At 41.3% G+C, this 24975-nt stretch overlaps 1 protein-coding gene across 5 annotated transcripts in view; it reads left to right on the top strand.

Annotated features, from left to right (window-relative positions):
- The window catches only part of retn (retained), a 110510-nt gene that overhangs the window by 71401 nt on the left and 14134 nt on the right, over positions 1-24975 (top strand). For all 5 annotated transcript variants that reach the window (XM_029310052.2, XM_085482688.1, XM_029310051.2 and 2 more), the window contains one exon: positions 15401-15473. In XM_029310052.2, coding sequence (XP_029165885.1) covers positions 15401-15473 — 73 coding nt within the window. The remainder of the gene's footprint in view (positions 1-15400; positions 15474-24975) is intronic.

The raw sequence follows: 24975 nt of genomic DNA, 5'->3' as shown, positions 1-24975 counted from the left end.
AGTTACAGTCGGCTATCGGAACTTAAGCGATAGCCCAATTGAGTAAGTTTCGTTTATCTAAAAATGAAAATTCCGACATCCAACTGTGATATTATTTTGTAGAACGGGCCTTAATGGTTTATGAAGAATTTCTTGAAAATGTGAGACAAAAAATTCGTTTTTAACATTCTTTAAAACGCCCGGAAATGCGATCGAAATTTTATGTTTTCTTTGTACTTAAATTCCTTCCCCTTTTGGTTTTTTTTTATAGATTGGTATATTGTATTCAATTATTTCAATTAACCGCTCCGGATTATTAATCCGGGAATTAAAACTTTTGTTAACATACCTTTAGATATTTAAAAGAAACTTCCGACACAATTATAGATCAGATATATACATAAGTTTTAACATAGAATATTTTAACTACTTAAAATAGTAGAATTAGATTCAACATCAAAGTCGAAAGTACACTGAAACAAAAGTTTATTGAATTCGAATATTTATTTCAATACTGCCTAATGAATCATTTATTTGAAACTAATAAATATTTATTTGTCCTAAATAAATGTTTGATTATGCAGTATTGAAATAAATATTTATTAATTTAATAATTCTTTTTTTTTTTAAGTTTAAAAGAACAATTTCGACTATAGGGAAAATATTCGAAATCAATAAAGTAAAAGTATATATTTTATTTTGTTTTCTAATTAAATTGCAGTTTTCTGCAATTATTACTCTTATTTCGTGAGAAAACCTCCAAGTACACATCCAATCATTGGTTGACGGGAAAATCGCGATATACTACGACGATTCAAACCACGCATCATTATTTTTAATAAAACGCATTCCGGTTATATTTCTCCACGGACATCCGATCTCTGGTGTTCGAAGCGACAAAAATCGTCGGCCGGGATCTTACTCCAATTATGGCGACGTGTTTGTATACACTATTATAGATACGCCGAGGAACCGGTCGTCCTTTTTGAAAAAAAATCGAATACGTGCCGCGTCGCCGCGATTCAATGCCATATCCCGGGTGAAGTGTTTATATTCGCGTTTCGCCGATCTTTCCTTCTTCGTGACACGAAACCGCCATACAATTGCGCACGATCGCGCGGAGGAGAATATAAACGGACGGATCTCTCTCTCACGTCTCTCATCCCTCTCGATCTCGTCTCTCGGTTATAAGCGATGATGATTCTCGCGTAGCACGCATACCGAGATACCGAGTGGATAGCAAGGAACTTGTATACCCATGAGAGCGAAAGAGAGAGAGAAGACGATGGGGGAAAGAATCTGTTATTGCACTCGACGGCGGGCTGGATAATCGCGCTCTGCAGGCGAACTTCGATTCCCGGAATCGAAATATATTCCTCGCATGCAATATTCAAAATAACCTACGGGGATCCGCGAGAACGTTCGCCGTTTCGCGTTCGTGGAAACTTTAGGTTAAACGGAGAGAGAGGATCAGCCGCAGCATCGCTATCGTCTTTACCACGATCGGAATGCTATTAATCCTGCGGATGTCATATACTGTGGGAAAAGCAGTTTCATGGCGACGATACACGAAGCTGGACGCTGTGCATGTAATATAAAATACTGATACCAACCAGATTCAAACTGCTCCGAATGGATGATCTTTACCGTAAGAGTGGCATCTGCAGATGATGAAAATGGTCAGGTTTCCTCCGCAGGGATCCCTTTTCTCCTACCTATTTTTCTATTTCTTTTATCTGAGCTGGCGCTTACCTATTCTTACTATTTCTTTTACCTGAGTTGGCGCTAAAATTCTGCGAATTTAAAGTTTGCAGTTTTCTATTATTAGAAAAAAGGTCGTTTGTAGATAGAAACATAATGTAAGGGGTGTGTAATCGGAGTTATTTCTGGGTTGCTGACTCTGTTGTTACTATGTATAGAGGGAGACTAAGAAAACTAAGTTGCATGAAAAACTGACAAGATAAAAAATGGTTGCATTTTTTTATTAAATAGAGCAGGGATGAATGGCACTAAAAAGGTATACTGCGAGAAGAGGTATACCTCGAAAAGATGAGATAGATTATAATAGAAGGCATAGGAAATAGTTAATATAGAAACCCTAAAAAATGCAAGATCGTTCGAAAATTCTGATCCTGATATCTATAGATTATATATTTTTGTGATGCACATCAAAGGAAAATATTTCCGAAACCTTTATATAATGCAACTCCTGTGATTTATATTAATGATTTTTATGCATTAAATTCTCCATTCTGTAATCTGACATTTGACAAGTAGATTGTAATCCGTTTATAATTTGAAGACACTCCTTTCCATGAATGATTCCACGATGTTTTCACGATGTTTTCGAGACCCAACTAACTAAATTCGCACGAGACATATCAGCAAATTGTGAACAAACTGCAACAATTTATGTCACGATCAAATGATTTTAAATCCATTAAATATCAGTTGAATAATTTTAAAATCAATTAAAATAATAATATAATAATGTTATTTATGTGTGCGATAATTCTGCAAATTAATTTCTATAAATTTTAGGAATACAATTGATAAATTTTAATAATCTTTAAAGAAAAAAAATGTATAAAAAGAAATACGATTGTTACCTAATATACTGCTGAGACATATATAGCAGCTTACGCTGTCGTTTTATCATATAAAGGCAAGAGAAAGAAGCCGAAATAGAATCCACCGTCCAGGGGAGTAGTTCGTAAATGAGCAGAAAGGAAGGGAAGCGCAGGGGTTGGGCGAAAAGAACTTCGGCCGGTCAGATAATCGCGGGCGTTAAACTTTTATAGGCCTGATTTTCATTTATATGTTAAACGCGTCATAACTCCGGAGTTAGAGAGAAGGAGAGATGGACGTGTACGTGTATGCGTGTTGCGTGCGTGTAAGTTTTGTTCCCGGCGGTGCGCTTGGTTCTCTCTCAGGTGTAGGAGAGAGTTTTATTTCTAATAAATGAGCGCGGCACGATGTTATAATATAAAAAGATCAGGACACATCTCTCTCTCTTTCTCTTGCGCGTGTCCGCGCGCGCGCGCGACTTGTCTTGACTAATCGTTTTTTTATGACTGGTGAAATATCACCGCGGACGTACGCACACCTGGTCCATGCACAAGCCAGTTCTTGGCGAAGCTCCCGCTGATACATACAAAAGCTCCAAGTGCCAAACTGCACCGGCTTCGATGGCTCCATTTTCTTTAACGCGCTCTTCTCGAAAGCTTTCGACAACCCGATCTACTTCGACGTGTGGCAGACAACTATAAACGTAAGTTTTTACGTCCGTCGTAATCGTAGACGTAAAGTATATAAGGCAGAGAAACGTATACGTAAACTACGTAAGGCGTGTGTGTGTGTGTAAAAAAATGCATCGTGCACTTGTCGTACACACGTATTACGTATACATTTTTCTGCCTTGTTTTACGCATCTATCGCTACGACAGACGTAAGAACTTATATACGTTTAGTTCCCTGCCATAGGTCTTCCTCTACTTACAATTAAATCGTAAAACGTATCTGCTGAAACGATATATATATGCTGATCCGATGAGAGAAATTTCAAACTCCTCTCACTCCTCGTTTATATCATATTCTATTATGATTATATTTTTATTTTTTGCTGTATATATTTGCCGTTTGTATAGTTTTTTCAGACCTTTACAAACAGCACTCTTTTGTCTCTCATGGTGTTGATTCTTAATCTGGATGTTGCACTTAATCACATCTCTCGGTATGCATCGACGACGTAACATTCGTTATTGTTATGCAGTCGTCTTTTTCTTTTTCTTTTATTTGACCATAAAGCGTTCTCCTTTCCTCCTACTCTTCCAACTTGTCGGAACTTGAAAAAAGAAGTACGGTTATGGATTTCAGGGTGATGATACATACATCCCTTTTCAGTCTCGCCCAACACAATATCACACCTCGAAATCCCTTTGAAGCAGCGAGACTGATTGTCGTCTCGTCTTCCACGAGAGTGACAAATGGTCACATGGAATACATTACGCGCCACTTATCCTTCAAGAAATATAGAGTAATAAGTTGAGACGATATAAATGCAAGAAGAATGCGTGGCGGCTGAAAGAAAACGGTTGGTTACCCGAATTCAAATAGCGAGTCATATTGAACCTTTTTTTCATGATTTTTAAATATATAAAACTTTTGTCTGAAAAACACAATATACACCTTCTTCATCTCGACAAATAGAGCCACACGCGATGTTATTGCGACAATTAAAAAAGAATATTTGGAAACTAAGGAATTTGTATCCTATATGGTTAGAATTTTAGAAATTCCTTTTTCTATTTTTAGCCTATAATTCTCGCCTATTTCTTTATAAGGGAAGTTAAGAGAGGGACAAGGGGAATTTCTGAGATTCCAATCATATAGAATACAAATTCTTTAGTTTTCAAATTTTCTTTCTTTCTTAAGTATCGCAATAACATCGCGCGTTTAAAATTAAGGAGCCGACTTAATATTCTTATTTTTGTCTGAAACTTTTGAAAGATATATTTTATATATGTCTATATTTTAATTAAATTTTGAAAATTTATGAGTAGTTCTTATTTTTCTTTTTTAATATTATGTTTTTTTCAAATCAATTTTAAGTTTTTTCTTCGAAGAGAAAAATAGCATTGTTTCGTTTACATATTATTTTCCTAACAGTTTCCTTTCAAGAAAGTCATCTTACACTCTCTAGTGTGCATAAGAATGCGTTAAAATATATGAAATATACTACGTTCCCTACGTCTCATAAAGGGATGTGATAAAAGTCGAACGATCCATTAAATGCTCTTCGTTTTATAGTAATCGTTTAATCAGCATCGTAAGATAATCATTATCTTGTCCGTAGAGCTCTACGCATATCTACTATAAAATCGATATAAAGTCGCATAAAGGTCCATCGCCAGCCTCCTAATTCCTATGGATACGATCTACCGAAGATCTCGGATGGATATATCTTTTCCAAAGATATTCCCCATTACTATATAAAAATGTAAACCGACTATTAGGATTCGGAAGCTCGAGTCGACGATGGAGACATCGATGCAGGCAAAAGAAAGAACATGGTGAGACTTTGCAAAAATGCAGATAATTTCCAAGTTACGAGACTATAGAATCTAAAACTAACATAAAGGGACCAAACTATATAAAATCCGCAACAAAGTTGAGGTTTCATCAAATGTATTGATCGAGCTGCCTCGCCGCCCGTCTTAAAGGAAGGAAGGTTGAAGGCAAAAAGGAGAGTCTTGTCTTTGTCAGAACGAGGCAGAACTGAACGAAAGAGAGAGAGAGAGAGAGAGAGAGAGAGAGAGAAGTGTTCGAACAAATAGAAACGTTCTCTCCGCTCAAGTCCAGACTCCCCTGTGAGGTCGCCGGCTACATAGCGCTGTCGTGTAAACACGCACTAACTGCCTTCTCTCGCAGACGCCGGCCGTCGTCTCCATTCTCGGCCACCTTCGTCGCGTTCGTTCGTTTCTACCTATCGCGCGACCACCGCGGCCGACACCCGCCATCGCCTTCTTCGTCTCTCTGCCGGAGATCTCGTCGCGACCACCACCTCGTTAAACGACTCACTCTTCGGCGATCACCTTCGCGCCACTGGACGCTCTCTTTAGCGGCTACAGCAGCTGATACCATTACTCGAAGCGCATTGCCCCCGCGCTCACAATTGTCTTTCACTTTGTCGTTCGATGTTCAGTCATGTTCAACATCTTGACGATAGCTAGCAATGATGTACAAAACAAGGATATTTATCATTTTCGTATATATTCTCAAGTACAGATGGTCTTTATAGTAGCTACAACAGCTGATACCATTATTCAAAGCGCATTGCCCTCGCTCTTTGTATCACAATTGTCTTCCACTTTGTCGTTCGATGTTCAATGACGTTCAACATCTTGATGATAGCTAGCAATGATGTTTAAAACAAGGGTACTTATATTTTCAGATATTATATATTCACGAGTACAGATGGTCTTTATAGCAACTACAACAGCTGATACCATTATTCAAAGCGCATTGCCCCCGTTCTTTGTATCACAATAATTGTTTTTAACTTCGTCGTTTGACGAATTCTTCATGTTCAGTAATGTTCAGCGTCTCGATAACAGATAGCAATGACGTAGAAAAAGCGTATTTATAATTTTCGGATATTATTATATTCACGAATACAGAGATGGTTTTCTCACGAATCTCCATCTCCATCAGGCGCTGATGATCAATATTGGACATGTAAAGTTTTTGAATCGTTATAAAATGATGAAATTTCGAAGCGATGGTAATTCCCTTCTCTCTTTAACGAACGAGGTCGAATTTCCTACGTTAGCAAACATATACCTCGATAAATTCTCATCAGGCATACCGCGTCTTACGGTTCGCTCGCGAAGAACAAAGATGGCCGTTGATACGGCAGTACGGAGAGGAACGGTGCGTTTTGTGTGCCTGTTCGATTAGCGTCGCGGTGCGAGTTGTTTCGCTTCCTCGTTAATAAGAGAGCTTGTAGCAGCGCGTTTCCTTCCCTTCCCTCGTCTTCGCTTTCTTGCCTCTCCCCCTTTTCATCTTTTCACCTCGTCGTCTAATACGCGATTCGAGCCAGACGCATATAATCTTCTCATGGCTGAGCCCGAGCAACTTGGTGGATCCGGTAGACAATGCCTTTGCTGTTTTCGCGTGGGAGTATTATTCTCATTCCTGGACGGGCGCGCGAATTAATGTCGATGAGTCTCTCGATCGAGAGTTGTCCGCTTGCATCTATAATATGAAATCGTGCAACGCGCGGCGATAACTCGCCTATACAGATCGAATATCATTCGCGAAAGTTAATTGACTCGGGCGCGCGCGGCATTAAGCGCGTATCCATTCGCATATACGATACGAGATGAGAAGCTCGACGAAGGAAGGGAGATATCCCTCGGGCGAGAGACATTAATACCCGTTACGACCCTCTCACGGCCGCGGGTTTTGCACTCGCGACGCGATCGCGCGGCGCTCCACCATTCCGCTTTCGGAGCCATCCGTCCCTTCATTATTTACGTCTTGATTTATTATAATCGAAGCTCACAGCTCCGTTTGATCCGTACCGTGTGCGGCGAGAGATCCCCGTTTCTCTTTTTCTCGCCCTTTCTTTCTCCCTTCCTTTCTCGTTTCTTCGGCCGAAGATAGTCTTTCGCGCATATATATATATATCGGTATGCGAGACCCCAGATAGAAAGAGAGGGAGAAGAAGACTGGACTACGGTCGAATGCCACTTAGAAGTTGTATTTTACGTCAAACGTCGCCAGGTTAATCGATCCCGTACACCCTTTTCGCATACCGCGTCATTTTATCTTTCGCTCTCGTGTCGGGACAAGCGGAAACGTCCGCGGAGAGTTTCTTGACTTATATTAACCCTGTCCCTCAGTCGTGGTACGTGCGACAACGTCACCCCCACCTGTGGAACTTTGCGTTTGTCGAAAGGGGAGCTAAGGAGGGAGTTTCGAAGGGTGTCTGTCAGCCGCTTAATTGAACCTTCTTTTCTCCGATCTCCATAATCGGCTATTTTATTTCCCATTCGCGAATCATTCCGCCACTTTCGAGAGACCTCTAACTACGCTACTGTGCGCGTCGAATCAAACTTATATCTGTAGGATTTTTTTTTACGACTGTTGCCACACCCTCCGAACGAATGTAGACAGAAGGATTCATCGCGACGATAGATAGCCAATATCAAGGTGTGGCTCCGAAAGGATGCCATCGCGCTTGTGCACCGCCTTTATCGCGGTATCGAAATCAAATTGAACGGGCTACTGAATTAAATTGCGGAACGCGTCGGGCGTAAATCTTGGACGGAAGACGTCTCGTTACGATCTTGTTACGTCGTAGTGCAGGTGTGAGAAAAAACGAGTGTTACAAGCAGCTCTCGGACACGTACACGTGGAGATACATTAGTCGCGAATAAAGCGTCGTTCGTCGAATCGTCGAGACGCGATAATAAAAGAGGAAGAGCAGTGGAGCGATAAGATGACTAACGCGTCGGCTAATTTATATTAGCCGTAGAGAGCGCGGGGTTTATTATTATCTAAATTGAATTAGCGCGCGCGCCAACCTGTGTCGCGTTTATTTTCACATCGTATCGAGAGATACCGACTCTTGAAACAACCATCTCTCCTTCGTCGATTATTATTGGACAATTTGTCATCGCGCGGACGTGACTTCGCCACGTCTCGAAACCCCGATCGCACCGCGGTCGCCGCAACCCCGTGAAATTACCACGTTCGACGAGGAGGGACGAGGCATTCTTTTTCCCCCAGTCGACGTTTACGAGCGAATTAACCGCGAGTAACGAACGGCTGAGCGCAGGCGCTGCGTTTCCGGTTTCCGTCTGCGCTGCTCGTCTCGAAGGATCCGAGGTAGATGTTTATGTCCATGGTTGAATGTCGCGCGAAAGCGTTCGACAAATTTTAATTCGCGCATAACGAGGTAATAAAACAACGTCGATATACGTCCGTTTCGAAATTCGGTCCCGATCGACTTCGATTTCGCGGATCGATTCTCATGACGCGACATGGTCCGTGACCAGCGCGGCATAGATTATTCGAGTTTATGTATATTTCGGATTGGCAACCGCGAAGGAAGGGATCAACGTTAGAAAGCGTTACAGAGTAAACCAGGGGGCCCTTTCGGAACATTTAAAGGGTTTATAGGCCACGGGTGGATGCGCGTTGGCCGCCCACAGAGGGTCTCTCCTCGTGAGGCGAAAAAACGAAACTCGCACACAACGATAGAGCGAGGAGGAGAGGACCATGGGCGAGAGAGTGCTTGGGTGTTGGAAGGGAGAAGTCAAAGTCAGTTGTCGGAGATTATTAGGCGGCCGACATAAAACGTGCTTAGGTGCGATTTAATATTTCCAGCTACGAGCATAAAATCTGTGACTGTATCGAGTCTCGCTCTTACGAGAGAGGGAAAAAGAGAAAGAGAGAGAGAGAGAGAGAGAACGCGGGAGGACGCAAAGGGACCACGTAGTATTTCGTTTCTTATGTTTCTTTGTCGACGCCGACATCTGGCGTCGCGAAGAGAGAAAGACAGAGAGAAAGAGTCCATCGTCTCTCTCGTAAATACTTTTACCTCTTTTGTCGCAACGAGTCTTGATTATTCCTAGAGGCTATTTTCGAAATGCAATTGCATTTCGGTGTTGAATGGGGCTTGTGGGAATTTATCCGACGGCTTTCAACAAGTCAATTTCATCTTGATGAGAATATTACACGATTATCTATTCCGAATCAACTTTTATGTGTTGCTCTGTTGCTCGCAAGTCTGCTTCTGCTCTTTAATAAAAAAAAATGAAATAATACGAAACGTAAAAAATAGACACAAAGTTTCTCGAAGACAGGATGAATCGGCGGGTTAATGTCGACGCGATTCCACTTGGAAGCTCGTTCGAAGCTGGATCTGTTCAAAGAAAGACGAACGGACACGAGCGAAACCTCATTCGGATTAGAGCCTGCTCAAGGACACAACGGTGTGAGAGGAGAGGATGGGGTCTTTCTTCCTTTCTTTCTCTTCCCGCGAGACGATATCGGGTGGGATAAAGCCGATTGATTTCGTCCCTATAATGGGAATTCGCGAAATGGATCCCCTTATTTCGAGAAAGCGACGGCGCCAATCGGTTTCGCATTTTCTCGTTTCCTACAAAGCTAGCGATTGTCGGTATTACACTCTACTTTTATTCTAGTGCCATTCATCCCGATACACAATTATCGTTCAAAATCGATATCGATATCTCGGCGATTTCGTTGAGTCTATTTGATTTTCTCAAATAGACACTATGAACACTTTTCTCCGAAACTGCAATTATATATCTTCATTTTTATCGTATCGTTGTATGATCAGTCAAGAGAGAAGATAATATTTTACTATAATCTGCATCGCATAAAAGGATTCTTTTTCTATCAAAACAATTTAGAAAAATACAATTTATTTTTTCGAAATTAATTTAATTTAAAATTGTTTTCATTAATTTCGTATGCATACAAATAATTCATATGATCGGAACCGTTTCCAGAGAGTGATCCAGCCGCCTACGTGCAAAAATAATTCCTCCACAGGAAACACGTAGATAAATAGAGTAAAACAAAATAACAAATTCTCACAGTAGGGAAAGAATAATATACAAAGTTTATTCAAATATATAAAATTATTGCACAACACACCGTTCAATATTACACGATCTAAATTGACTGAAATAGCAAGCAAGGGAATAAAAGCGCGATTTTGTAGCATCTCTCGTCGCGCTTCATAACTAGGATTCTTAAGCAATTTTTCCAAAGACTTGCGTCTTACTTAGAGCGTATAGCGATTCGAGATACGATAAGCAGCGCGGGTGGAGTTTTGCTGGACATAGCGAGAGAGAGAGGGAGAGAAAGGCCGGGCCTTTCCTCTCGGGCCCCACGTTGGGCCTCAGGATGTTACGGAGAGATTTTATAGGAGCGTAACGCACACGCGGCACCGTATACGCGCCGCTCGGCGTCATAATGATTATAATTGCCCTCGCTATCTTTAATGTCCTGGAAGCGGGTAATGGTAGCAGCTATTATGGCCGCTCGTATAACCCGGCCGCACTCGATCTCGATATTTAAGATTCGGCCGTTTCCACCGGATACCATCTTACGCTTATCGCCGACGAAACGAGCGTGCTCCGACTTTTCCTTCTCGAAGCTCCGCGTCTTTATTCGTTCAGCTTACGCGCCTATTTTTGTTTTCATTCCGAGAAAGATATTTCGCCGCTGATTAATCAAGACGGATTAAGACAAGTGTTCGCCCTCGGTAGAGATTAATCGAAAACTTGTTTATGAAGCCTTGTTCGATAAAGAGAAAACGCCTTGAAATTGTTGTAAATCTTACACGCGTTCCCGATTTAAGCGAGGGAGAGAGTAGATGGTCCTTCACACACGACACGTACACACGTGGAGAGTCAAGTGTTTTGTGGGCTTTCTTTTTTTTTTTTTTTTGTATTTTGTATAAAAGGATAATTTCACTTGCGTCACTTAACGATGGAGCGTTTAAAAATGTTTTGCTTTTATTTATCAACATCGAATTCTCTCTTTTACATATTTATGCGCTCGAAACTTTACGTTCGCGAAAGATTTTTATAAGATAAAGTCCTCTGTTGTCGGAATTGCATCATACTATACACTTTGCGCTTTAACGACCTCTCGAATCCCTCAAAGTACCGTCAAAAGTAAGTATACTTCGTCGAAGAGACCGGGCGATAAAATTTTTATCTCACTTCGCACATTTGTGTCGTAATTCAAGCGAACCTGTTGCGGGATCGGGCGAATTAAAACGTATCGAGGAATGATTTAATAATAATTCCGGCCGCTTCTCACAAAGGGACCCAAAGGACGCAGATTAGTCTATAAATTAGTCGTTCCGCCCTTCGTCCCTGTATGTACCCTTTAATATGCTGCAATGTGTACACCGGCATAATTTCTCCTTTTTATATCATTTTTATAACTCTCAGGCCAACGATAAAAGTTGTCGGGTTACGAGCCCAATTAAGTCGATATGCAACGAAAATGTCAGCTTTATTTTTATTAAATACCGTTATTATAGTATTTCTCTTTTAACGTTAGATTTCAGATAGGATAGTCGCACGAGCCACAATTTTTCTCCTACCTTCGATTTCAATTTAATAGCTATTTAATAGCTATTTTAAGTAGCTTTTATCAATTATTTAATTTCTTTTAATTATAATTTAATTGATCAAAAGTTTCTCTTTTAAACTGCTCAGTGAAAACTTTATATTTTTTTTTATCTACTTAAGATATAAAGTAGAATCATAATTACTGTATAAAAATTAAATTTATGTTTATAAATGAAAAATGAGATCGAAAGTAGGAGTAGAAAAATTCGTCTCGAGTTGATAAAGTAAATTATAAATTTAGATTTGCGAATAAGGTTCGCGTCCCTGATGCCGCCGGAGTCAACGTTCGAACCAATAACGTGTTATCACGGCAGCGTGACGAAGGTCATCGTGTGCCTTCGCACGAATATGTCATTTCTTCATGGTCGTGTCGGGTTGTTATCCGACGTCTCGATCTCTCCCGAGAGCGCGACGAGAAAAAAAAGTCGGCTGATTACGTAAGGCTGCGCCCGCTTCCGTTTTGCGCGCCGAGACGCACCCTTAAAAAAGGTTTACGGCCGGATGTCGACCCTCGTGCGCGCAGGTTCGCAGGGGCGGATGCAACGTGACGCATTATATCTCACCCGCGCGTAGTTTTTCCAGGTACGGACCCAATTATGTAATTAAGATAATAAGTGTGTGCGTGTGTCTGTGTGTGTGTGTGTGTGTAGGTCCAGGTTTTCTTCTCGGCGAGACCCACGTATGGAAATTCTACATTATCATTATCCGTTTCAGGGGAGCGTGAGGCATACAAGCATTATAAAGTATCGTACACGTACATTGCGAAAGGGGTTTTCGTCCTCGATAACGATTTACGAGATGCGATATGAAAATTATTATTTTTTTTATTTATTTTTTTTTTTTTTAGATGTTTTCTCTGATTTATCGCGTGAAACCCGGCCAAGATTCGAGGCAACTCGTGTACTGATTTACAATTTTATTGTATCTTTTGCCAACTGCACGCGGGGTTACGCGATACATTGCGAACAAAGCTATCGGTATTCCTTATCAGGCGGATGAAAGCGAGGCATCTCGATTTCTGACACGACGGAAAAAGTCGATAATCGTTGCTCGTTAAACTAGCGATGCGCGTACTCCAGGAGAGAGAGAGAAAGCTCTTCTTACTCGTCACCTCTCGCGTCTCGAGGTCGTAAAAATTCGTCGCGCGAAGAGACCGGAACGAGGAAGCTTAGAAATCGACTCGACCATCTTCACCGTTCGAGGAGTGCGATTAATTCGTGACTAGCTGAATGTCTTACTCTCTCTGGTGCTTATATGAATATTTAATGTACTCTTCGATGAAATTCGAAATCGAAACTTTGCATTAGCCATCACTCATCGCAGCTCCTCAACTATTGAAGTAAAATCGGCAATATATTTCTTCAAGTCATTCAAGTCCGGTTTAGACGACCTGTATAACTCGCGATAAAATTCTCGACGGAATTTGAGAAAATTCCGTTGAAAAAAACTTGGTCCCGGAGGATAGATCGTTGAAGACGGGAGAATCGACGATCCGCTGGGAGGATAAAAGGAACGATAAAAATGTTGAAGGCGAGTGTATCGGCCCGTACACCCTGTATGTACACATATAATCACGGCACCTTCGAGTCCGTTAGCGTTACTAAGCGCGGGTACATCGATCATCGGCAAAGTTGGCTCTGGCCGGGACGAAAGTCGTCCGATCAACCGACGGTCGTATCAGGAATTATTATTCACCGGCCGTCAGTGGATGAGAGAAGGAGAGGGCGGGGCCCGTGGCGCATGCATCATCGAGAGCAAATTCCGTTGCCCCGTCTTTATTTTACCACGGTAGTGAGGTACAACACGCGGGCGGACATGCAGGAAAGACGAGCGAGTGGAGGAGAGATGGATAGACGGATAGAAAGAGAGAAGCTCTTCTCTTCCCCTGAGCCTCACGTAGCTGCCGTCAGTCCGCTTAACTGTAGATCAATCAATATACCTCGCTTGAACCCTCTCTCGGTTCCCCATCTCCCTCTTGCCTTTTACTTCGTCTCTCCCTCCGGGGCTCTGCCCCTAACGAGCTCATCGCTCGTGTAGGCAAAGAAAAAACACGAGAAAGTGGTACAAAATGGCCCTTGAGAAATGCTGTCCGTCCATCCGTTCGTTTCTTCGTTCCTGCGATCTCTCGCTCATTCCTTCATTGCTTCATCTCGTCAAGGGTGTAATGGGTGAGATCGTCGTGATCTCTCTTTCTCTGTCTTTCATTGATTAACGTCGATTAACAATCCCGCTGCACGTGGTGTTGATCACCAAGCACCTGCCATCGATGAGAAACCTCTACACGCTCGTGTGTAACGTCGTGCGTGCGTGCATGCGTGCGTATATTCTACATATTTCGTTTTGTCGCCGTACATCTCGTGCACATTTTTTCCCCGTGACAGGCGTTGACGTTTACGTCTTCACACGCGGCCGCTGCCGCGTATTTTAACGTATTACTTTCTTTCCAGTTCGCGAACCGCGTTTCGACCGAACGAGCCTCGCAGCGATATCTGCCTTAATTACATCATCGCTAACGAAACGCGAAGGTTATCAATTAGACGTTAGATTCTCGGCTCGAATGCGGGATGTTAATTAGCTTGTACCCTTTATTTCGAACGGATATACTTTATTATTAGGAAAATTGTGTCTCATCCACACAGAGGGATTTCTCGTAGAATTTAACCTGAATGGTAAATGGAAGAATTTGAAGAGTTTCTCTGAGTTTACACCACTATAGAAAATATGAATATCTAATTTATTATATGTACATAGCAAGATTTACCACGTACATTTTTTATTGCGATACATATTAATCAGGATTTTCAGGGTAATATACTCGCAGTCATCGAAATTACCTTTCCTCTTATTGTTACTTCAATAAGTGCGCTAGGCGGAAAACTAGAATAGGATGAATTCGCTGCGCGAGGCAGCTAATTAATTATCATTCACCCTTGGGTTAAAGACAGCGTGTGTTGCGAAACAGCGCGCGATTAGTCGAATGAAATTTATCGTCGCGAGTCGAAGGCGAGTCGAGAGTTGAATCGCGAAGAGTAAAGAGGAAACCACGGTATTGCTTCGTGTCTAATGAACGTTTAAGGGATGTGCGGAGAAAAAGAGACTGCCGGGAGAGATAGACTAAGAAAGAGGAGGAGGGAGAGCGAGCGAGGGTGGATGGGACTCGTATTATAAAAGCAATTAGGAGGTCTCAGATTAGATATAGCACATCGTACATAACAAATATGATAATACGGGCCGCTAGCCCGAAGGGGGTTTGGCTTTCGTACGGGTTTCTCGGCGAGGGTTTCGGGTTATGAGGCAGGTTAAACGGAATCATTAATAATCGGAGCTAACTAATCTGCCCGTCGCTATGAGCACACTTGTTTCACTCCTGTTTTTATTATTGCGCCGCGAGGTAACGTTTTATTTCTCCCGATCGGAAATGAGAAAAGTATCGCGCACGTTTTTACGATAAGGTCGCACGCGACACGTATAAAAAATCTTGTGTGATTGCTATGATTATTTTTTTATCTCTAATGTATGAGGGGTATAATGCAATTTAATTACAATGTGTCACTTGAATGGACAGATGCATACATTGTCGTATATGCAGAATTTCGCCTCGCTGTCATCGCATATTTAATTTCTGCGCGAATGACACACATGGCGAAACACTCTGTTTATATCGAGACAATACAGTGTAAGTCTTGCGAATTAAGACCCAAGTCATTTATTTCGACTTTTTCTTTCTGTTTCAGCTCTACGAACTTGACGACAATCCTGAGCGAAAGGAATTTCTTGACGAACTGTTCACCTTTATGCAACAAAGAGGTAAGGATTATTATAATTACAAATTTTCATCCTGATCGATCGATCGAGTGCGAAAATAACGCAACATCTGTCGATGATTTCTCAACGAGGGAGCGTCGTTAATGCGCGAGTTTATATTACAAATATTGATCATTCTCCTATGGCGTCTTCTCAAGGACGGCACGTTCACTAATCAGAATTTTCTCCGCCCACTAGATTCTCTCGATATTTGCTAATCGTCAAAAATCCGGCACACTCTTTCTCTCTTTTTCTATATAGATATTCTAATTTATATTCGACTCCCGTCATCACTGTTTTCGCAGCCTCTCTCTTTGGAAAACTAATACACCATTCGAGCGATCGTATAAATCGAATTCAACTCTATTCTCTATACTTTGCAAATTTGTTTGGATTGAAAGCTGTCGACCGTTGAGAGAGATACACACGTGTGACTGTCCCAGACCCGCATCTCGCGTTTCCTGCACACGTGGATTTTCGTAGCCGGCCGCGCGTCGTAAACGTCCACGTGGTTAAAAGGTTCGATAACACGTTGCATCTGCTCCGGCACTGAAATTAGAATCGAGCAACGAGCCGGAACAACCGACACCGCCCGTGAAATCGCACGTTTTCTCACGCGCGCCTGATGATAGCGTTATTGTTACTTCCCCGAGCAGAGTTTCGATAAATCCGTAATTGGCATAAAAAATCTTCCCTTGTTTCTCGGAGCTATTTTAGCGTAAAATTTTTTTTTTTTTTTTTTTTTTTTTTAGTAAGGTTCAGAAAGAGGATTGATCCGCGGCGAATCGCGGCCTCCGAAGCGTTAGACGGTGAACCGGAAACGTCGGACTCTAATTATAAACATGGCGACTTCTCGTCCATCAATCAAGCTCGCTAGTGATGCGTCAGTGCTTCTGTTCTTTTCGCTCTTTTTCTCTTCATCTCTCTCTCCCTCTCTTCGTTTCTCTACGAAGCTTGTGGCGCAACTTTGAGTCCGAGACAGTGCTATTATTATGCCTACCTCCCTAGCAATAATTAGAATCGATTGGATCAACATATCCGTTTGTCTCCTTCCTTTCATCGCGCGTTAGTATTTTACAAACGATAAAGACGTTAAACGATCATCGAAGTGTTCCAAGTGATAACGCATGAGAATTATTCGATCTCGCGTTACCAGTTTGAAAAATTGGCAAATGAAAAATTCTGACGTCGAAAAAAAAGAGAAGGGAAAAAATGAAGGGGAAAAGGAATGCGAGAAATGAACGAGGAATATGACGTATCACACGATGATGCGCGACCGTAGAGCCAAGCGTCGTTTGTTTCGCGGGTTATTATACTTCGTGAATGGTAATAACGAGTCGGGGAGACCATAAATCCTCGAGACGATCAATGCCGATTGATCTTTCGATTCGCTCGTAACGCGGCTCGATTAAAATCGCGCGCGCGCGCGCGCTGCTAAGGCAGAAGTAAAAAGGAAAAAAAAAGAAAAAAGAAGCGAGATCGAACGAGCGCGCGTATCTCGATGTAAAAGCTCTCGCGGGTAAAAGCTTGAAATATATACGAACCGACGTATAGGGAGAGCCCGATCGTCGGGGCCCTCCTGCGGGGGCTGCGTTATTGTGCCCCACGCACGCAATAATTCAACACTAACGTAACGCATAACACCTTACTATGTCCGTGGATATAAAAGACCATTCATCATATTCGGGTATATTAGTCCAGCCACCACCAATTTGTGTTTGCTATCATCGCTCTCGCCCCGACTCTATATAGGCGCGCTCGGCTCTTTTTAGATAGATATACAAACGCACGGACAAATTATCGCGGTTAGTCGATTATCGACTTTGCTGGTGGTGGGTCGTTTCGCGTTTTATTGTTACGTATGATACTTGTCGCGAAAAAAGAAAAATGACGCTTCCCTGTGTTACGTTATATACATGTATCAGTCATATATCGAAATATATTTCGCGGAATCGCTACATTGATTAAATCTCATATGAATTCATTATTTTATACATGTTTGATTGTAACATAAAGTGTGAGTTTATCGTCCGACGGAGAATAAAACGGAATGCTTATTTAAATGAATACGGCATTTGACAACAACAAAGACAAATGGGTTTCTCTACAACGTGTCATTCTCTGTTCTAAAAAAAAAGTGTATAAATAAGTCGATGCATTCCAAGCAAACATTTGCAATATTCCGTTTTGTTGTAACTTTCGCCTATAATGTTATATAGCGCAACATATAAATACATATTGTGTTAGAAATAATTATCTCTCTGTCATACAATGGAACACAACCTAAGCCCTAAACTATTCTCGTAAATTTAAGCTACTTTCATATAATTTTATTATTCCAATAAACCATGAACCGTGGTCGATAATTATTATATATTGTCCCTATTATACATACATATGTGTATAATATAAAATATTATACATAATAGGAATAATTACGTTATAATAATATTTATCGATAATTATATCCTATACTGCTTATCGGAATAATAAAGCTATATGGAAGTCGTTTAACTTTACGAGTTAATAGTTTAGATTGCGTTCTAATTCTAGTAAGATAATTATTTCCGATACAACGATACGAGCATACCCATAATATTACATCGAGGAATAAACGAGCCTATAAAGAGCATAAAGTCCCTGCACGGAATTTTATATTAGCTTCGTGTTTGCTTTGCGCTTCGTACTCGGACGTCCGCGCGGGAACCGCTCTTTTTCGGGGAACTTATCTTTTAATGACCTTTAAATCCGGCACCGTTAATAGATATTACCAAGGCCATTTTGCAACAAAGTGTCCGTCCCGGCTTCGAACCCGCCGCGACGAAGGTATTCGTATATCAAAAGCGCCGACGAGGCACGCGGAACGCACAAATTCGCGCAAGCGGAACATAACTTTGGCCGATAACTTTGCCGTCCAAGAGCGCCGAGAACCGGTTCGCGAAAGTCAACACGTAACCTTCCGCGCGATCCAGAAAATTCCGAGGGGTTCGATCTTGCGAGCGAAAAGGGGTGAACAAGAGCGCGAACTTAATTAGATGAGTTTTGGAAAATTATACTTGCTCCGAAAATATATCTCTTCTTCCGGCAGAGAGTCTATAATATATGCGCGGAATTCACATCACAAACTAGACTTCGCGAGAGCGTTTCTTTATTTATCGCGCATACATTGCTTAGCATCGCTCGAAAGAAAGGGAGAAGGAGAAAGACACCGACCCGTTATAAATCCCAACCCATTTAATATGTAAATTCTGCCACCTCCGACACAGCCCGAGGTCTGCACTTACTTCCTTTTTTTTTTTCTCTTTCCCCACCAACACGAACGAGTTTCAATCGCCGATGTAATTCATACCGCGACTGCACGAGTAATGCCATTCCTCGTCGAGTACGTTATTATCTTTATTTCCCACTCTGTTCATCTTCTCGGTCCTCTTCGCACATATATAGACGATATAACATATAATTATATAAAATCATAAATAATAAATGAAAGGATAATGAGAGAAATTTACTTCGAATATATTTTTGAGGGTAGAAAAATTAAGAGGGTGGAAAAAATGAAGATTAAGAGAGGATCGAGAGAAGGCTGCTTTTTTTCTTTTTGTCACGACGACTTGCTTCGAAAAATGACGTTAGATCGGCGAAAGGATGCTTTCGCGCGCAAAGCGAATTGATTGTCGCCGAGTGTAAAAGTGCGTCGCGTCTAAAGTCGTCGCGTCGCTCATATACGGCCGGTTACGGAGGGGAAAAAAATCGTCTTTTTACTTGCGCGAGTAACGCATTAACGCGGAGAACACGTGTTCGGCACGAACACTTCTCGCTACACACTTGTGAACACGCACCGCGTACGTGACGTCTGCATATACACAAGATATTACATTAGGTTTTCATAGACGCGCGCGCTCTCTCTCTCGTCCTCCCATTTTTTCCTCCTTATTCTCCTTATCGAAGGAACGTAGAATTGTTTCTCCATTTCATTCGTGATCGATTATTTCGCGAGGAAATCCCGAGAAATGTAGGTAGCGACCCTAACAGCACAAATACACAGAGGGAATTTTCTCTCTATTTACCTTGAAAATCATGAGAATCATGGGACAATACGATATTGGAAGAATTTTATAAGAGTTTCTTCGATTAAATATTATTATTACAATACGAAATATTAATATGTATAGCACAATAAAATATAAAATATGTTCGATTAATTTTGTACATATTGTAAAATTTATGCATTACTATAATTTTCAAAGTAAATTCTAACAATAAGAGAAAATTCTCCGTGTGTTCAAAGGCATCCAAAGGACGTTTAGATGTTTTCTGGATATCCTTTAAACGTTAAACACACCCCTTTAATAATTTATCTCGCGAAAACGAAGTCCTGTCTTCGAATACACGGAGAGAATTTTCTCTTATTGTTAGAATTTACCCTGAAAATCATGGTAATGCATAAATTTTACTATATATACCAAATTAATCGAACATATTTTATATCTTATTGCGGTAGATATTAATATTTTCGTCCGAAAAACGTTTTCGAATACACGGAGAATTTTCTCTCAGAGTTTACCTTGAAAATTTAAAGGGGTGCCTAGCGTGACATTGAGCAGCCGGCTCAATACATGTGTAAGTATGTCCTAAGCAAAATCCGTGGCTTAACTACGATATCGTGCCGAGCAGCCGTTACTTTTAGTACTCTTTAGAACATCCAATCATTTTTGCTCATACAGAGCTCCCTTGTTACCTTATATATGTACAAGAGATTCCATAGCGCGGCTGGAAAATACATTTCCATTGTGCAAGGGAATAAAAAAAAAGAGACGAATCGCTCGCTGACACACGATTCGCTCTCTCTCCCTTCACACTCCTATTTCCTTATTATTCGATATTTTGTACCGGCGGCACGTTCGTACGCCGTTACTTAGTAACTGCTCGCCGTCACGACGCATTGCAATTAGTTTGAATGTTTGACTTTGCCTCGCAACAGCGAAAGCACAACGCGTCGTGCGAAAATAGTTTCCCCTCTTCGAAGCCGATATCTTGGCTATTTCGAAAATGCAAAAAATTACACCGAATGCTGATCGTTGATTGGTGTACGAGTCGTTCGTCGGTTCATTGTTGTCGACTGACAAAGCTTTTCCAAAGATGAATTATCTGAAGAGAGACCAATTTCGCAGGTCGACTTTTCAAAGAACGCAGTCCCCGCATCATCGACCTCTAACAAAAGCCGGACTACCGCTGACTAAATGTCAAATATATCACCAGGAACATCAGGATCAATTATTTGATGACTCGTTGATCTACTCTCATAATATGTCCACAATGTGCTTCAACCCCCTGAATTAGAGGTTCAGCTATCAATGGATAATCTAATCGTGTGATTGTTTAATTAATTAAACTTTTGCATGCGTAATAATGAGAGCCGTTGCGCTACTTATTCTCTGTATGATATTCCCATAGCATCTCTTTCTTGTTTCTTCCTTTCCTTTTAGAATCGTTGCAATTGTTGCGAATTCCTAATGTATAAATGCAATTTTATTTAGATTCGAATCAAAACTAGATCGAATTGAACCGCAGCGAGAAATTACCGGATTAAACAATTTAACAATACGTTAACACGTTGACGATGACGTGACGTTCGATGCGCGTAAATCTTAATTCGTTAAAGAACACACATATGTAAGGACGATATTGGAAACGTCACCGCGTTATAACGTGTCCCATAGAGATTTCAAAGAACTCTCGAAGTGTCGTTATTCGTCGAGTCTTTATTACGTAATAAATATCAAAATTCATACGCGTTACAACCTTTACCGAGAATCGATCTTCGACCGGTCCGAGTAATGGGACTGGCCTATAAAAAAATCGTCGACCGCATTTCAGGATAACGTTTTCACGGGAAACTTATAATAGAATCGCGTGTGGACCGATCAGATCGATCCAACGCGTTCTTATAAAGATATATATATACACACACACACACATATGCGAGAGAGAGAAAGAGATTATACTGTTCCCTCCTTAACACCTTCGTTTATACCTCTATTTGTACCGGCTCCAATGTCGTTTTATCGTCTTTACGACCTTGTCGAGCAAATCGACAAGTCGGTGTCGGCATCAACCATCAACGATCGGAGAGAAAGAAGGGAGGAGAGAGAGTTATCCATCTGTTCCTAAACTGTGTTTTGGATCCTCTAAAATAAGGTCTATATAATCCTCTCGTATAGACTCTACTATTGTTGTCGCGAATGACGCATTCACATTCCTTCTGATGCATTATTGAAAATACCTCAATAGATCCTTCGATTCCTTTTGACTGATCGAACCTTTGTATTACCTACCTACTCACGATTTTGAAGTGCATTGACTGAATTCAGAGTAATAACTTGAATGTATCTCTTTGGATCAGTGTTGCAGGTAAGAATCAAACGAGAACTCGGACTAATTTCTAGTATTGTCACACACGTGGACACAAGGCTTTAGTGATATAGAAAGAGAGGGAAAGAGAAAAATATGCGAAGTTTTCGAGCGCAGCTTTAGAATAGCCTTAAATCTGAATCTAGAGAGTTAAAAGATAAGTTTCTTTTCGAATATAGTACATTTCGATGGAAAAGCAAGACTGATCCAAATTCCAGATAAAGAATTTATTCTTTTAGTTAACCGCGATATGTTTTTTTTTAGTTATTTAGATTGCGACTTGTGAAAAAACTGGTAAATGGACGAATATTTTATCGGATTCTAATTGAATCCTCCGATACATCGAATCACATATTGATAACGATGTAGGGACATGATATTAAAAAATTTAAATAATATTTTTATATTTTATAATATATAATGATTTTCTTGTGCGAGAGAGAAGCGGCAAGATATACGAAATAATTTGTATAAAATAGGGTATATAAAACTATAATAATCGCGTTGCTCAATTATCAGGATATCACTCGATGCGTGAATCAACCTCGTTCTTCGCAGAAGTTTCGTGATAAATTTAATTCTGTAGTTCTCTAAAGAGACGAGCAATCATCACTAATTATTTGGAATTCCAAAATAATGACGTATCCGCACGTAGCTGATTGATGGCCTGCGGCAATGCATGGCAGCTAGGCTACGCAAAAATGACGTTCTCGTGCAGTAAACTTGAAATTCGGCCATTAATTATTATAATGTGGATTTTTGATCGGTGTGCGAGTAAATCTTGACAAAAAGAAAAGGGCACAGATCCCAAAACAGGTAGCCGAACCTTTGTAAATTCGTTCTCTGAACCTTCCATTTCCACGTCTATTCTTTCATTTTTATCATCTTTGGACACACAAAGGATTACACACCCGCGATATAAAGGAAAATATAAAGAATTGCATTTTACTAGAAAAAATATTGTTCATTAATCAAGATATAGAATAATCGGAAACATTTTTTGCTACGAGAAAATATTTTCCACCTCAATATTTTTTTATTATGAAAAGGAATAGTATCTCAGTTAGAGATTTTCGACGAAATGATAGATTAAATAAATAATTTCGAAAAAGAAGGTGATCTAGCGCTTGAAGAGTAGACACCCTCAAGTAAGAGACATGCGAACTGTGATTGTTTGCAAAAATATGGTGGTCCCTATGACGCATTAATATGTGTATCTTTACTTTGTCAGTACCAAAAATAAGATTAATTCATTGTTGATTCCGCATTCCATATTCTTGCAAGGTTAGCCTAATTGAAGATTGGTTATATCAATCTCGACGATGACCAGTTTATACAAGTTTCTTGAGGGTTTCCATCGAGGAGTTGATCCTAGATTAAAAATGGACATCTCGAAAGAGAAGAATACTCTTCGACTCGGAAGGAAGAAAAGACACAAAATTCCCCCTGAAAAAAAGTCCACCTCCCGCCGAGCGTTGCTGATAATTGAATTTCTATCCCTTGCGTCTTCTCTACGTGACAGTTATGGCTGTTAACGCGGGAACGTTACACCTGTCCAATTAGTTATTCACTCGTGCGCGCTCGTGCGTTCGACCTACATTTTCCAGTAGCAGACAGGTGACCGGATGGCTTCCAGCATCCGAGAGCCGGGTCGGAGAAGAGGGAGCCGCGCGAGCCGGCTGCCCCGACATGTTTCAACGCTATAGATAGTGGCGCGCACGCGAGAGCACACGCGAGTTGCGCGCGCACACTCGCGAATGAGCGAGCGAACGAAAAGCATTTAGCAGGATGACGTTCGCACATTCTAGACGTCCCGACGCCGGGCGTTCCCCGGCCGATCATCCGTTACGTTCTCGTGACGTAATTGTCGAATTCTTGTCCCAAGAGTCAGCAGCCTTCGTTTACCGACGTCGAAAGAGAGAGAGAGAGAGAGGGAGGCTTCGACTTCTCTACCCTTCCTGTCTGTGTGGCTTCTGTCGGCGCCGCTCTTTGCGCGCGCAGTTGGAATTATTGTCTACCCCGAACGTGTAAAGATTGATTTATGGAGATTCCACTATCTTTCGCGCACTACCTCGACCCCGGTGATACATATCCGTAGCCGAAGTTTAAATGACGTCGCCGTTGATTAGATCGAACGAGCGATGGTCTCGCGGAAGTTCCCCTGTCTGTCGCGCCTTATCGTCTTGCCAATCGAGATAAATTGAAAATTATTTTCATATCCCTTCACAGAAAGCAGAACATCTTTACATGCATCTTTTCTTTCGTTCTTGTTTTCTATTAGCCAAAGATTAGACACCAATTTTCTCAATGTCACATATTTTAAACTGACGATGAGTACTTGCTGACACTCTGATCTTGACGAGAATTCGCGTACACTTGTTTTTACGCTTCGATGACGGTAACGACATTTTTTTATCCTGACTGATGCAGTCCATGATGCGGGTGCTATTTAGGTCTACACATCATAAATGTTATTGTTATTCGCGAGCGATATCTCGGTACGATATCAAGAAAAGAATCGATGCGTGTAATTGTAGAAAAAAAAAGGAATATACGAGAAAAGGATAACGCGAAAAAGCCCTGAAGAAAAAGGAAAGAATGCGAGCGGAAAGAGGACAGAGGCGGAACGGATATCGCATTCTGCGGGCGACGTGGCACGATGCCGACGTGGCGTGGGAAGTAAAATACGGCTGTTATAGACGGCCAACGGCCATTTCCATCATGGCGGTTTAGTATCGGCGCTGGGCACTAAGTCTGAACTAATTTGCTTATTAATATTTCACAACAGCGCCGATCGCTCTGGGGGTTCGTGATATATCGCCTCTCTTTCTCCGCTTCTCCTTCATCTCTCGCTCGCTCGCAGCTTCCTCCCCTACCTGCGCTTGTATATGTGTTTAAGTGTAGTGTATCAAGCGGCTCGTTTTCCTTTGATTCCGAAAAGAAACCTGTCCACATTCCTTCGTTCCTGTAGATCCTATAAGAAAATCTGTGATCGTCGAACAGGTACACTGCAAGTGGTTAAGTTTTCAGCGGTACTCGTGCCAATCTCGGCTCAGACCTCCAGAGGCTTCTAGTCCAAAAAATAAAAAAACGA

Source organism: Nylanderia fulva, unplaced genomic scaffold (genome assembly GCF_048542155.1).
Source record: "Nylanderia fulva isolate GAGA-0341 unplaced genomic scaffold, ASM4854215v1 Scaffold21, whole genome shotgun sequence".
Lineage (NCBI taxonomy): Eukaryota > Metazoa > Arthropoda > Insecta > Hymenoptera > Formicidae > Nylanderia > Nylanderia fulva.
Note: the sequence above shows the minus strand (reverse complement) of the source record. Positions and strands in the feature narration are given on the sequence as shown.